At 53.8% G+C, this 14391-nt stretch overlaps 1 protein-coding gene across 6 annotated transcripts in view; it reads left to right on the top strand.

The window, feature by feature from the left end:
- Positions 1-12767, top strand: part of TMEM63B (transmembrane protein 63B) — a 28693-nt gene extending 15926 nt beyond the window's left edge. For all 6 annotated transcript variants that reach the window (XM_016955603.4, XM_016955601.4, XM_054685857.2 and 3 more), the window contains 14 exons: positions 4043-4123; positions 4573-4696; positions 5470-5603; positions 5745-5882; positions 6024-6177; positions 7095-7201; positions 7460-7546; positions 7800-7865; positions 9082-9244; positions 9828-9933; positions 10911-11078; positions 11308-11423; positions 11600-11680; positions 11927-12767. In XM_016955603.4, the coding sequence (XP_016811092.3) occupies positions 4043-4123; positions 4573-4696; positions 5470-5603; positions 5745-5882; positions 6024-6177; positions 7095-7201; positions 7460-7546; positions 7800-7865; positions 9082-9244; positions 9828-9933; positions 10911-11078; positions 11308-11423; positions 11600-11680; positions 11927-12118 (1717 nt within the window). In that variant the 3' untranslated portion in view covers positions 12119-12767. The remainder of the gene's footprint in view (positions 1-4042; positions 4124-4572; positions 4697-5469; positions 5604-5744; positions 5883-6023; positions 6178-7094; positions 7202-7459; positions 7547-7799; positions 7866-9081; positions 9245-9827; positions 9934-10910; positions 11079-11307; positions 11424-11599; positions 11681-11926) is intronic.
- Positions 12768-14391: the final 1624 nt, after the last annotated feature.

Genomic DNA, 14391 nt, shown 5'->3' on the forward strand with positions numbered 1-14391 from the left:
TAATCCCCTTGAGAAGATTGCTTGAGCCCGGGAGTTCAAGACCAGCCTGGACAACATGTTGAAACTCCATCTCTACAAAAAATATAAAAATTAGCCAGACATGGTAGCATGCACCAATAGTCCCAACTACTCAGGTGACTGAGGTGGGAGGATGGCTTGAGCCCAAGAGGCTAATGCTGTGGTGAACTGATTGCACCACTGTACTCCAGCCTGGGTAATAGGGCAAGACCCTGTCTCAAAAAAGAAAGAAAGTAAAGAATCAAGGTTTAATCTGAGGTCCAGACCTGTCAGTTGGCTAGAAGAGTTCACTCATTGTCCTGGGTCAGGCCAGTGTGTGATCCAATCAGAGATAGTGTTTGGGCAGGATTGAGAGTGAACATCTATCTGGTCAGGGTCAGATTCCAGAGCCTGTGTTAGAAGATTAAGGACTGGTGTGTGATCAGCATTAGTAGATGGATACTCTTTCATACTACATGCAATTATTGACAACCTTCTATGTGCCAGGCACAAATAAATTAGAAACAAGCCCAGCCCTTATACAGGCTATAAAACAGCAGTCAAAATTAGATCATTCTTGTCAGTATGAGAGAACTATTTGGGGTCCTATCTGAGGTTCAAGCTGTCATCAGCATTAAAGGGCACTCTGGGTCAGGATTAAGGACAGTGTGTACTCAGAATTAGTGACATCTTTTTTTTTTTCTCATACCATCTTTTGTAACAATGAATTAGGTGACATCTTAATATTACCATCCAGCTGGAATCAGTTGTCAGCTTGTATTGAAATCTGGTGTTTGTTTTTGTTTTTGTTTTTTGATACAAATATCTAGTGAGCACCTGCTATGTGCCTGCTTGGGGAGGAGCTGGGGGTATAGCAGTAAACAACAGAAGACCTGCCCTCATTTGCTTTCATTTTAATGGGGAGGGGTGGACAGGGACCAGATGAACTAGTAATAGAGACTGTGTCAAGAAGGGGTAGGTGCTAAGAAAACCACAGCAGGGAAGCAGGCAGGGTAAGAGGGGTTGGGAAGGGTTGCTATTTCTGATGGGATAGACAGGGAGGGACTCTGACAGGGTGGCATTTGAACAGAGATCTGAGTGAACCCTACTAGTCAACTGTCTATTCATTCAGCCCACATTTATCGTATACCTACTATGTGCTTCATGCCTGGGAGACAGAGTATAATCAGACCTGATCAATGCCCTTGGGAAGCTGAAGATCCTAGTTGTGTTTCAGGGGTTGGTCTATAGTTTTGTTTAGGAGAGGTCAGCCTATAAGCAGGGGTAAGGGAGACTCTAGTCCTAATTGGAGTTTTTTGAATCACTGGGATGAGCATTATGGAGTAGCCATTTCATTGATCCGCTCATTTACCACATGTGTATTGAACACCTGCTATATACAAGCTGTTGGGACAGGGCTGGGTATATGGTGAGGACTAAGAGACAGCCCTTGAGCTCATTGTCAGGATTAGGCAGGGCTTGTGGTCCAAGTCTGCAGTCTGTCTGGATTGGAAGACTGTCTCAGCACAATTAGGAAATATCTTGCATGCAAATCAACGGGCCTGTGTGGTTGGATTTAGAGGATTAGAGATGAGTTTAGTGAGAATGAGAGCTCACCCTTCCAAAGGGGAAACCTCAAATGGTTTGAGGAACAATATCAGAGGAAAGGTCTCTAGCCTCCTGGGAAGTACATTTCAAGGACCCTATCCCAGATTTAAGTTTCTAAATTCTCATGGGTTTATGAGGACTATCTTAATACTTTAGAACAGTAACTCATGCATTCAATACTTGGTGGTCTTTCATTTTAAAAAAAACAATTTTTTTTGAGACAGAGTCTCACTCTGTCTCCCTGGCTGGAGTGCTGCAATACAGGGGTGTGGTCATAGCTCACTGCAGCCTTGACCTCCTGGGCTGAATCGATCCTCCTGCCTCAGACTCCCGAGTAGCTGGAACTACAGGCACTCACCACCACACCTGGCTAATTTTTTTTTCTTTTTTTAGAGATGGGGTCTCACTATGTTGCCCAGGCTGGTCATGAACTCCTGGCCTCAAGCAATCCTCCTGTCTCAGCCTCTCAAAGTTTTGGGATTACAGGCATGAGCCACTGTGTTCAACCTAAATATTTTAATAAAATATAAAAATATGGGGACTCAGTCTAGATTAAGGATTAGGATCAAAGAACAGTGCGTGATCAGATTTAAAAACGAACTACTGGCCAGGTGCGGTGGCTCAAACCTGTAATCCCAGCACTTTGGGGAGCCGAGGTGGGTGAATCACAAGGTCAGGAGTTCAGGACCAGCCTGGCCAAGATGGTGAAACCCCATCTCTACTAAAAACATAAAAATTAGCCAGGCGTGGTGGCATGTGCCTATAATCCCAGCTACTGGAGAGGCTGAGACAGGGGAATCACTTGAACCCAAGAGGTGGAGGTTACAGTGAGCTGAGATTGCACCACTACACTCCAGCCTGGGCGACAGAGCAAGACTCCGCCTCAAAAAAAAAAAAAAAATCTATTAGGCTAGGTATGGTGGCTCATGCCTATAATCCCAGCACTTTGGGAGGCCAGGGCAGGCCAATCACCTGAGGTCAGGAGTTCGAGACCAGCCTGGCCAACATGTTGAAACCCTATCTCTACTAAAAATACAAAAAAAAAAAAAAAATTAGCCGGGTGTGGTGGCACACACCTGTAATCCCAGCTACTCAGAAGGCTGAAGCGAGAATCACTTGAACCTGGGAAGCGAAGGTTGTAGTGAGCCCAGATCACACCACTGCATTCTAGCCCGGGTGACAGAGTGAGACTCCGTCTCAAAAACAAAACAAAACCAAAACAAAAAACAAAAAGAAACTATTCCCGCCAGCCATGGTGGCTCACTAGTGTAATGCCCACACTTTGGGAAGCTGAGGCAGGATGATCACTTGAACCCAGGAGTTCAAGACCAGCCTGGGCAATACAACAAGACCCCATCTCAGAATATTTGAAACAAACAAACAAACAAAAAAATGAACTATTCCTTCACTCAGCAAGCATTCTTCAAGCCCTGCCGGGTACCAGGTACTAGTGAGTCAGTGCCAGTTTCTCTCTGGTCAGTCTTAAGTCAAGGTAAGGATGAATCTGGGGTCAGGGTTAGGAGGTCAGTCTTGGGTCTGGGTAACAGGTCTGGGGTCAGTCTTTGGCCAGGGTGGGCTTAAGGGTCAGTCTTTGGCCAGGGTTACAGGTCAGTCTCACCCTGGTCAGGGGTCAGGATCAATCTCTTGTCTGTCTTGGGCCAAAGTTAGAGATCATTTTGTAGACTTGGTTATGGGTTGGTCGAGGTCAGTCTGTGGTCAAGGCTAAGTGTTGGGCTGTGACCAGGTCTTCTGGGAACAGGATTAAGGAAGTATATAGCCTATGACTAGATGCAGTTTCTTTCAACCTAAAGGTCACAGCCCTGGACAGGAATCAGACCATAGCCCTGGCTTCCCTACCTGCATGCAGTATGTCCCTACACATCCTGGTTTGTTAGCCCAGCCTGCAGTCGCACAGTGCTCAGGCCTTCTGCTCCCACTTCCCCACTCAGATAAGCATGAGGAGGAACTCCAAAGCTTTATTCTTGGGGAACTCTCAGTTTTGTAGACTAAGAAAAAGGCAGCTTGAATTGGAGATGTGGGTTTTTTTGTCTTTTTTTTTGAGATGGAGTCTCGCTCTGTCGCCCAGTCTGGAGTGCAGTGGCACGATCTTGGCTCACTGCAACCTCCACCTCCCGGATTCGAGCAATTCTTCTGCCTCAGCCTCCTGAGTAGCTGGGACTACAGGCATGTGCCACCACGCCCAGCTAATTTTTGTATTTTTAGTAGAGACAGGGTTTCACCATGTTGGCCAGGCTGGTTTCGAACTCCTGGCCTCAGGTGATCCTCCCGCCTCAGCCCCCCAAAGTGCTGGGATTACAGACGTGAGCCACCAAGTCCAGCCAGAGATGTGTTTCTTGAAGGTGATGGGGTCATGGATGAAAGTCAGGGGCAAGTGGGTGGGGTCCCTGCACAAGATGATACATGGACTGTGTTTCAGGGAAGCCTACCCCAACTGCACAGTTCTCGAAGCCCGCCCGTGTTACAACGTGGCTCGCCTAATGTTCCTCGATGCAGAGAGGTAAGGGACTGGGGGCAGAGGAGGGTGACACCAAGGGCCCCCTGCCATTGTGGAGGACATCTTGGCTACCACACAGGCTCCCCTTCTAGATTTTTTCCTAGGGCATTTGATTTTAATTCAACTCGTTGGAGTGCCTGTTAATTCAGCTCTGGAAAGAGCAAGGCCTGGAGGTTAGAGTTTGTTGTGAGGGGAAGGGGGGCCCATGGTCCCCACTGCATCTGAGGACATGCCCTTCTTTGGCTACAGTATGAGAAATTTAGGTCAGCCTGCAGGAAGAACTTCTGGCCCTCTAGGGATGGGTGGGGAGACCTTGGGATGTGGCCACATCTGAAGCATGTATCCTAAACAAGAACAAGACAGCTCCTGTCCTTGGGGAGTGAGCTAGATGACCCCCAAGCTGAGCCAGCCCCAGCCCCAGATGTAGGTGACCAGGCATCTGGGTCCCACAGGAAGAAGGCCGAGCGGGGAAAGCTGTACTTCACAAACCTCCAGAGCAAGGAGAACGTGCCCACCATGATCAACCCCAAGCCCTGTGGCCACCTCTGCTGCTGTGTGGTGCGAGGCTGTGAGCAGGTATGACGCGGGCTGGCTATTGAGTTGGGAGAAGCGGGCTGGCTGTTGAGTCGGGAGAAGTTGGACAGGTCCTGGGCAGGCAAGGCTGGGGCCCTGCCCTCAGTGAGTCCCCACCTGTCCCTGGAATCCTTGAAGCCTCAGTTCCCACTGTTGGGTTTGTCTAATGTCCCTACAGTGACCAGGTTTTCAAACCTCAAATTAGAAAATGTCAGCCAAAAGGACAATGTTGTGCTGTACCCACTGACTCTGGGGACTTGAGCAAGTTGCTTACTGCTCAGTGCCTCAGTTTCCTCATGGGGTTAACGTACCCACCTTATGAGAGTGTTGTGAGGGTAAAGTGAGTAATACATATAAAAAAGCTTAGAGGTGCTGGGTGCGGTGGCATATGCCTGTAATCCCAGCACTTTGTGAGGCTGAAGCGGGTGGATCACTTGAGCCAGGAGTTTGAGACCAGCCTGGGAAACATGGCAAAACCTGATCTCTACAAAAAATACAAAAATTAGCCAGGCATGGTGCTGCACACATGTAGTCCCAGCCACTTGGGAGGCTGAGGTGGGAGGGTCACTTTAGCCTGGGAGCTTGAGGCTCCAGTGAGCTGAGATTCCACCACTACACTCCAGCCTGGGCATCAGAGCGAGACCCTGTTTCCAAAAAAAAATGCTTAGAGGAGCAGTGCCTGGCTTGTAGGAAGCCCCAAGTCAGCGTGGGCTGGATGCTGCAGGCCCCAGCCTGGCTTTCCAACTAGAGGCCCTGTCCCTAACCCTCCCACAAAGGTGGAGGCCATTGAGTACTACACAAAGCTGGAGCAGAAGCTGAAGGAAGACTACAAGCGGGAGAAGGAGAAGGTGAATGAGAAGCCTCTTGGCATGGCCTTTGTCACCTTCCACAATGAGACTATCACCGCCATGTGAGTCCCCAACTCGGCCCTCGGCCCTCGGCCCTCGGCCCTGAGCAGCCCTCCAGGGCTCCCTGACCCCTGTGCTCATGGCCTTCTGCCAGCAGTGTGGCCTCCAGGTGGGCCTGTGGTAACCAGTGCCCATCTTTCTAGCATCCTGAAGGACTTCAACGTGTGTAAATGCCAGGGCTGTACCTGCCGTGGGGAGCCACGCCCCTCATCCTGCAGCGAGTCCCTGCACATCTCCAACTGGACCGTGTCCTATGCCCCTGACCCCCAGAACATCTACTGGTGAGCAAACAGGTGTCAGGGCAGGCTTTCCAGGGCCTGGGATGGGCTCAGTAGGTAGGCGGAGGAGAGGGAGTGTCTTGGTGTCACTGGGGGCCAATCCTGCCCTTGGTTCCTGGACTGACTGGTTCCCCACCTTGCCAGGGAGCACCTCTCCATCCGAGGCTTCATCTGGTGGCTGCGCTGCCTGGTCATCAATGTCGTCCTCTTCATCCTCCTCTTCTTCCTCACCACTCCAGCCATCATCATCACCACCATGGACAAGTTCAACGTCACCAAGCCTGTGGAGTACCTCAACGTGAGGCCCCATGCCCCTGTCACTTTCCACGCTGGGTCACAACACACAGATACCAGGCCCTGATCCCTCTTCCACTTGCCCAGCCCAGCCCGTTCTGCTTGTTCCAACCCCATGCCACCAACCAGCTCCCAAAAACCCCTGTGTGCACTTCCCTTGGGCTCCCTGCCACCTTCCCCCTCAGAGAGGCCACCCTCAGGTGTGCAACACCTGGAGAAACACCCAGGGAAGAGAGAGAGCCTGCATTTAGTCCTGATCTCAGAGAAGTCCCCTTCCCTCACCCCTCAGTCTTTCTAACTGAAAAAATGGAAAGGTTCGACTAGATCAGTGGCTTTGGACTTGGATTCTGATCTCTTTATCGGTGTGAAACCCAGTGTGGAAAAGCAGGGCTGCTCCGATGACAGTAGGGTGGCATGCATGTCTGCCTGGCCTCCCCTCACCTCTCCTCCCACGCATAGAGCATACCTCTTTGGAACCTCAGAGTTTGAAGAAGGACAGTTTGCAAATCACTTGGAGTGATAATACCATAATAGATAAGACCCAGACTGCATGGATTCAAATCCCTACCTCATGGCTTGCTAGCTAGGGAAGCTATTGAATCTTTTTTTTGCCTCAGTTTACTCATCTGTCAAATGGGGTAACAGCATTATTGTGAGGATTAAGACATGGAAAGTACATCAGCAGTGCTTAGAACATAGTAGGTGTTCAGCAAATGCTGACTATCAGTATTATCCACCCTGGGGTTATACATATGGCCCTGGCCCCCACCCTCACCCCAGCCCTCCGGATGTTCTGGACTTCCAACATGGGAGCCCTGAGAGTTGTGAGGCCCAGGGCCCAGCTGGGGAGGAGGCACATAAGCAAAGCCACCTGGGCCCCCTAGACTGCCCTGCCTGACGCCCCCCTGTGCCCTGCTGCAGAACCCCATCATCACCCAGTTCTTCCCCACCCTGCTGCTGTGGTGCTTCTCGGCCCTGCTTCCCACCATCGTCTACTACTCAGCCTTCTTTGAAGCCCACTGGACACGGTAAGGTGCCTCCACTCACACCACAGCTCGCTGTGGCCTGCCCTCAATGACCCATCCTCACTGGGCAGCACTTTGCCCTTCAGGCTCCTGGCCCTGGGCAGTCCCACAGCTGGTAGGGAAGGGGTAGTGCCCAGCACCCTCACCTTGGGAGGCCCACCCTTCCCAGGGGACACTCCTTGGACATTGTCCTTGTTGGGGGAGCAAGTCTGGGGCCTGGGCTCACTTGACCTGTACCGTTCCCTGCTCCCCTCCCTCCAGCTCTGGGGAGAACAGGACCACCATGCACAAGTGCTACACTTTCCTCATCTTCATGGTGCTGCTCCTACCCTCGCTGGGACTGAGCAGGTGAGTTGAGGAGGATGGGTCAGGAGCCAGGGTAGGGGGACTGCAGGATAGGGAGAGGAGAGCAGTTCAGCCTCCCTACCTCCCCTACAAAGCAAGGGGCCCAAGATGGGAAGCCTGGCCACCCCCAGGCCTCCTGAGCTACCCACCCCATGTCTGGGAGTCTCCCCAGTGGCTCACAGAGGAGGGACTTCCCCTCCCCTGGTGTTCTGCACCACTCCAGCTCCCACCCCATCTCTCCTCTGCTTCCCTCCAGCCTGGACCTCTTCTTCCGCTGGCTCTTTGATAAGAAATTCTTGGCTGAGGCAGCTATTCGGTTTGAGTGAGTGACTGGGGCCCCTAGGGAAAGAGACCAGACAGCAGGGGTGGGTATGCTTGAGAGACATTGCCAGCCCCATGGGAGGGTGCAACAAAGCTTCCAACTCCTGGAGGGGGCAGAAGAGAGAGGATCTGGCGGGGTTACCCCAAAGGCACCCACAAGGTGTCTTGGGTGTGTATACATGGTAGAAGTCCCTGGGGTCTGTGTTGGTGTTCACTCTCTGGTAACCTGTTTGGATGCTAAGATCACCCTCAAGGTATATTTGGGGCTTGGGGCTCCACATTCTGGTAGTTTCTATGGGGGTGTCTTGTGCCCATATTCTGGGACTAACTGTGGGCGTCTCTGGAGTTCCACTTGGGAGGTTTGGGGAACCATCTCTAGGGAGGTCTTGGTGATACTTAGGGAGTGTCTTGGAGGCTACTAGGGGTATCCCTGAAGGTCTCTAGAGCCCATATTTTTGGGTATGTGTAGGAGGCTCTTGACCTTGTAACTCTGGGGGTGTCTGTGGGTGGGGAGGCTAAAGGACTCACACTTTGGGATGTTTAGCGATACAAGTTCTGGGAACATCTCTAAAATTTCAGGCTTTTATTCAGAGATGTAACTGTGGAGTTCTGTATGGGCATCTTCTCTGGGAATCATGTGAGGATATATTGAAGGTCATGCACCATGGCTGTGGGCACAAACTCTAGGGGTTTTGCTCTAGGCCATCTGTGGTGATCTTTGAGTCACACTTGGGGCATCTCAGGCACTGATAAAGGTTCCTGGGCTCCCCCAGAGATGTCGGGGGGAGGGTCTCAAAGCTTGTTTGTGGAGGTATCTGAGGCTCATGTCACACTCTGGGGGTAACTCGAGTTATGGTCTAAGTGGGGGAATCTTCTGGGTGTTCCTGGGGCTGTCAGCCTTTGGGTTCTTTGAGGGTCTCACTGGGTTGTCTTTGGGGGTCCTGGACAGTTCTCCCCTGAACATTCTAGCAGCCTTAGGTGGTCTTGAGCACTCTCTCCATGGGTCTTTATGGGGCACAAGTTCTTGGAGCTGTCTGTTGCCACTCTGTATGTCTCTGGGGGGAACAGGGCACAGGTGCTTGGGGCGCTAAGCTGGAGGTGTCCACATGGAAGAAGCATGTTGGTGGTGGAGGTGTTGGGTGCTGTAGTTCTGGCAGTGGGCGGGCGGCCACCGGGTCACCCCAAGGGTGCAGTGCTGGAGCACCTGGTGCCCGCAGGTGTGTGTTCCTGCCCGACAACGGCGCCTTCTTCGTGAACTACGTCATTGCCTCAGCCTTTATCGGCAACGCCATGGACCTGCTGCGCATCCCAGGCCTGCTCATGTACATGATCCGGCTCTGCCTGGCGCGCTCGGCCGCCGAGAGGCGCAACGTGAAGCGGGTACGGCCGCCTGGGGCAGCAGCGGCCCGCACAGCGCCCCCTGGTGGCCCAACAAGAAACAGCAGCCATCGCGCTAGGGTTGAGGGGCACAGGAGGGCTGAGACTTGGGGAGTACAGTTGACTCACGGTGGATCCGGGCCATCCCCTTCCCATATCTGGGGCCTTCGTATTCTGCCATGGGTGGACATAGGTAACCCTGAAGGCCCCTGCCAGTTCTGACAGTAGCATTCTATGATGGGAGTTGGGGAGATCTGGGTCCCTAGCGCTAGGGTCCCTCTGTCTTAATAAGAGGGCTCTGGGCATCCCACTCTCAAGTCCACCCAACTCTTGCCCCCTACCTGCCAGGCCCCGACCCTTGAAGGCCCCTCTCGTGCCCCATCACTGCAACCGCCCTGGCCCTCCTCTCGGCCATAGCCCCTCTCTCCATCTGCTCTGCCCTACCCTACCCTAGACATTAGGTCCTGTTCCCCATGGCTTCTTTTCCGGCCCCAGAGGTCCTGGCTCCCTTCCCCCTCCCTCCTTCCCTGCCCCTCTGGTCAGTCCCTGCCTCCCTGAGCCATCCTCCTGCCCGTCTCCCCCCCAGCATCAGGCCTACGAGTTCCAGTTTGGCGCAGCCTACGCCTGGATGATGTGCGTCTTCACGGTGGTCATGACCTACAGTATCACCTGCCCCATCATCGTGCCCTTCGGTAGGCACCGCCGCGCCGGGACCTGGGCCCTGCTCGGGGGGACCCAGGACTTCACCCTCTCCACTCTAGGAATGCAGGCCACCCCGAGTGGACAGGGCCCGGCTGGGAGACCGGCCCCTCGGGGCTCCCGCCCGGTCCCTGGCTCAGTCTGGGGCCTGGCCTATGGGGAGGAGGGGGAGAGCCATCAGCTCAGGCCAGACCTAGCTGGCATGTGGGCCCCAGGGCAAAGTCACACCAACATGGCCATACTTACCCACACCTGTGCCTTCCCTCAGCGGGATGTGCTTGGACACAGATCACATACGTGCTGACATGTTCACACACACACTCCCACACAGGCATCCATGTGCACACTTTTACACCACCCTGTAAACTCAGGAAAGACTTGGATTCCAGGGTAGGGTGGGTCCTTGCCACTCATGGAGATAGTCTGCTGTATCTGAGCTATGTGACTTGGCCAGGTCTCTCTTCCTTTTTGAAGTTTAGCAAAGTTTCTCTTTAACCATCACCCCTACTGGTAGCCTCTACTTTCCTCCCTAATAACATCCTAACTCCTTAACCAACCCTCCCTGGTTATTGAAGGCTCCAAGTTCCCAAACTAACTTCCTTGTCCTCATTAGAAACTCCCTATCCCTCAGCCTCTGGGGAAATAGAACTTGTCCCTTAATTTACACGTATCTGTTTAGGGACAGGGTTAGAGAAAAATGATATGGGTTTTAAGAAGATGCTTGTTGATTCAAATGACTAGATTTCCAATAGTAGAATTCCTGATGAGGAGTGCAGAATGAGGGGTTGTAGCGGAGGAAGCTGAAGTTCTGTGATCACGCTGGGGCATGGGGCACTATCCCGTCCTGGGGCCCGGGCAGGAGGAGGGGGCCAACCCTTCAGCACTCTCAGGACCAGAACAACCTGTGACAGACACACAAAAGGTTCGGCAGCACTGGTTCCGAGGTCAGGGCCCATGTGGCTTCCCTTAGGGCTCATGTACATGCTGCTGAAGCACCTGGTAGACAGGTACAATCTCTACTACGCCTACCTGCCGGCCAAGCTGGACAAGAAGATCCACTCAGGGGCTGTGAACCAGGTGGTGGCCGCGCCCATCCTCTGCCTCTTCTGGCTGCTCTTCTTTTCCACCATGCGCACGGGTGAGGGATCCCTACCCAGGGAACGGGGGGTGGCGAGCAGAGTGGATTCCAGCCAGAGCAGGCCACAGGAGAAGCCACATGGCTGGGGGTGGCAGGCAAGGGGCCTGGGAGAGGCTGGGGCCAGTCTGTAGCACCTGGGAGAATGAGGACTGCATTCAGAGGGTATCAGAAGCTGGGGTGGGGAGGCCCACAGGAGATAGCAACCCCATTCTTTGCCCCCCAACACCAGGGTTCCTAGCTCCCACGTCTATGTTCACATTTGTGGTCCTGGTCATCACCATCGTCATCTGTCTCTGCCACGTCTGCTTTGGACACTTCAAATACCTCAGTGCCCACAACTACAAGGTGTGGGGCAAGGGTGGCAGGCGGATGGCTGCGGGCAGGAGCTCAAGGGGAGGAATGCAGAGGGCCACAGGGCTGGCGAGGGCTGAGGGCAGCGCCAACAGGGCCAAGCGGGCGTGGGGTCATGATCAGGGCTGAGGACATGCCCCCACTTCCTGACTCATTCTGGGCCCCTCAAGATTGAGCACACAGAGACAGATACTGTGGACCCCAGAAGCAATGGACGGCCCCCCACTGCTGCTGCTGTCCCCAAATCTGCGGTGAGTGCCCTCAAGGGGTGGGAGGGGCCTCTGACAGACTCAGCCTCAAAGCCCAGTGTTCCCTTAGTCCTGCAGAAAGGGGAACCTGTGCCAGACCCCATGGGGGCGGGAAGAGAGCTGGTCTCCCTGGAGGGCTGCCCCCGCCCCCCAGGGCCCTGCCCACTCTGCTGTCCTACATGCCCTGGTGTTCCCACAATCCATGAGGGGCAGCTGTTCACCTTGCCCCCATTTCCTCTCCTCCTTCAGAAATACATCGCTCAGGTGCTGCAGGACTCAGAGGTGGACGGGGATGGGGATGGGGCTCCTGGGAGCTCAGGGGATGAGCCCCCATCATCCTCATCCCAAGATGAGGAGTTGCTGATGCCACCCGACGCCCTCACGGACACAGACTTCCAGTCTTGCGAGGACAGCCTCATAGAGAATGAGATTCACCAGTAAGGGGAGGGAGGGGCCCTGGAGGCCACATCCTGCCCCACCCCACCCCCACTCCCACGGACACTAAAACGCTAATAATTTATTAGATCTAAAGCCCCTTCCTCCCCAGCCCCTGCTTTCATTAAGGTATTTAAACTTGGGGATTTCACTGCTCTCCCCCATGATGGAGGGAGGGAGGGAGCCCCCCAACCTCAGTGAGGAGAGCCCCGAGCCGGCCCCGGGGCAAAGAGGGGTGCAGAGGGAGTTCCCCCAGATCAGTACCCCCCACCCCTCCCCAGCTAGTAGCATGACCAGGAAAGGGTTAATGAGAGCCAAGAGGAGTACCTGGTGCACCTGGTGCCGGTGGCTGGAGACCTGGGGGGCAGGTGGATCTGGGGCTGTTCCCCCCCCTCCGTTTTTTCCACCCCACAGTTCCTCCTGGGATCTGGCCCTCCAGGGAAGTGGAGCCTCCAGCCCCTAGGGGATGCATGAGAGGGGAGGGGGTGCTGAGTGGGAGGAAGAGTCAGGCTCAGAGCTGGGGTGGCCTGGGGGTGGGGGTGGGCAAGGCTGACACTGGAAAATGGGTTTTTGCACTGTTTTTTTTGGTTTGTTTTTTTGTTTTTTTTGTTTGTTTGTTTTTTTCCTTTAAAATAAAAACAAAGAAAAGCTCTGAGGCAGGTGTCTGACTTGTGCTGCCCTGGGCACCTGGGCCAGGTCCCCACCCTCCTATCTGGAGGGCCTGTTTGAGGTCCCTGCATGACGCTGGGCAAGGGACTTGTTCAGAGTCTCATTTCTGTGTCACTGAGAGGAGAGAGTGGGGCTGGGGAGAGACTTAAGGGATATCTCAGAGGCAGGAAGGGCCCCTGTGCCCAGGTGGCCACCATACCAGCCTCGCCCACTCTGATCATTCCCCTGAGTCCCTGAGCAACACACATGGGACAGAGATTCAGGGAGAAAAGGTCGTGCAAAGCCACAGGGTCCATGCTGGGCCAGGACGAAGGCCCTTCTGAGCACCTCAAAGTAAGCCTGGCGCCAGCCCATCTGTCCCTTCCCCAGGAGGGCCTGATCTCCTCAGTGAGAAGCCCCCTCCCACCCTCCAGTCAAATCTTACCCATTCTCCAAGACCCAGCTCAAATTCACCTTCTCGCCAGGCACGGTGGCTCACGCCTGTAATCCCAGTACTTTGGGAGGCCAAGGTGGGTGGATCACTTGAGTTCAGGAGTTCGAGACCAGCCTGGCCAACATGATGAAACCCCATCTCTACAAAAAATACAGAAATTAGCTGGGCATGGTGGTGCACCCCTGTAATCCCAGCTACTTGGGAGGCTGAGGCATGAGAATCACTTGAACCTGGGAGGTGGAGGCTGCAGTGAGCTGAGATCATGCCACTGCACTCCAGCCTGGGCGACAGGGCAAGACCCTGTCTCAAAAAAAAAACAAAAAAAAATCACCTTCTCGAAAAAAGGTCCTGTGACTGCTGTAGCTCACCCTGCAAAGGCCCACAGAGCCATGTGGTGCACACCCACACACATGTACACACAGCAGGTACTGCATGTACTGTAGGAGGCCTGCATTCCAGTCCTTATTCTGTCACTAAATCACTTTGCAACCCTGAAGAAAAGGAAGAAAAAGGAACTCTTAGAGGGAAGAAAAGAGACCTCAGAGGAGGAGGAGAACCAGGTTCCACAGAAGTCAACAGGAACCACCAACAGTAGGAACAGCAAACACAGCAACCCTGATAAAGATTGCCCAGGCGCCAGCAAGGAGCAGGAGCAAAGAGCGCCCAAGGTCCAGCCCCAGGCTGCAGGGAGCTGCGGCAAACACAGCTTGGAGGGTCAGTGTTTATGGGCGGGCTGTGGGTGGAGGATGGGCCAGTGACAGTGGAGGTGAAAGTTGAGGCCTTGGTCCTGGCCTCAGCCTGCCTATGTATGTCAGATCTGCAGTTGTGAAACATGAGCTCCCAGGTAGAGTCCCCAAAGTCTTGGGGCCAAGGGAGTGCCTGCTGGTGGTTGGACAAATATTGGCATGGCTTTGAAAGGAGCACCTTGGTTGTGTGAAGGCTTCCCGGTGCTCCCGAAGCCTGTTTTCTGTATGGATGGGCAGGCACACCACCGCCATTTGCCTGGCAAGCCCCCTTGTCTGCAAAGCATGGCCTGGACAGACCTCAGCCCCCACCTCTGGTTAGCCGAGACCCTCTCATTCCTCATCTGCCCAGCATGCCTTCCCTTTCCTGCAGGGCCTGAAGTTCAAAACCAGGTTCCAGCATTTCCAAATGTGAAACTCCAGATAATGCCCAA

The sequence above is a fragment of the Pan troglodytes genome, chromosome 5, assembly GCF_028858775.2.
Source record: "Pan troglodytes isolate AG18354 chromosome 5, NHGRI_mPanTro3-v2.0_pri, whole genome shotgun sequence".
Classification (NCBI taxonomy): domain Eukaryota; kingdom Metazoa; phylum Chordata; class Mammalia; order Primates; family Hominidae; genus Pan; species Pan troglodytes.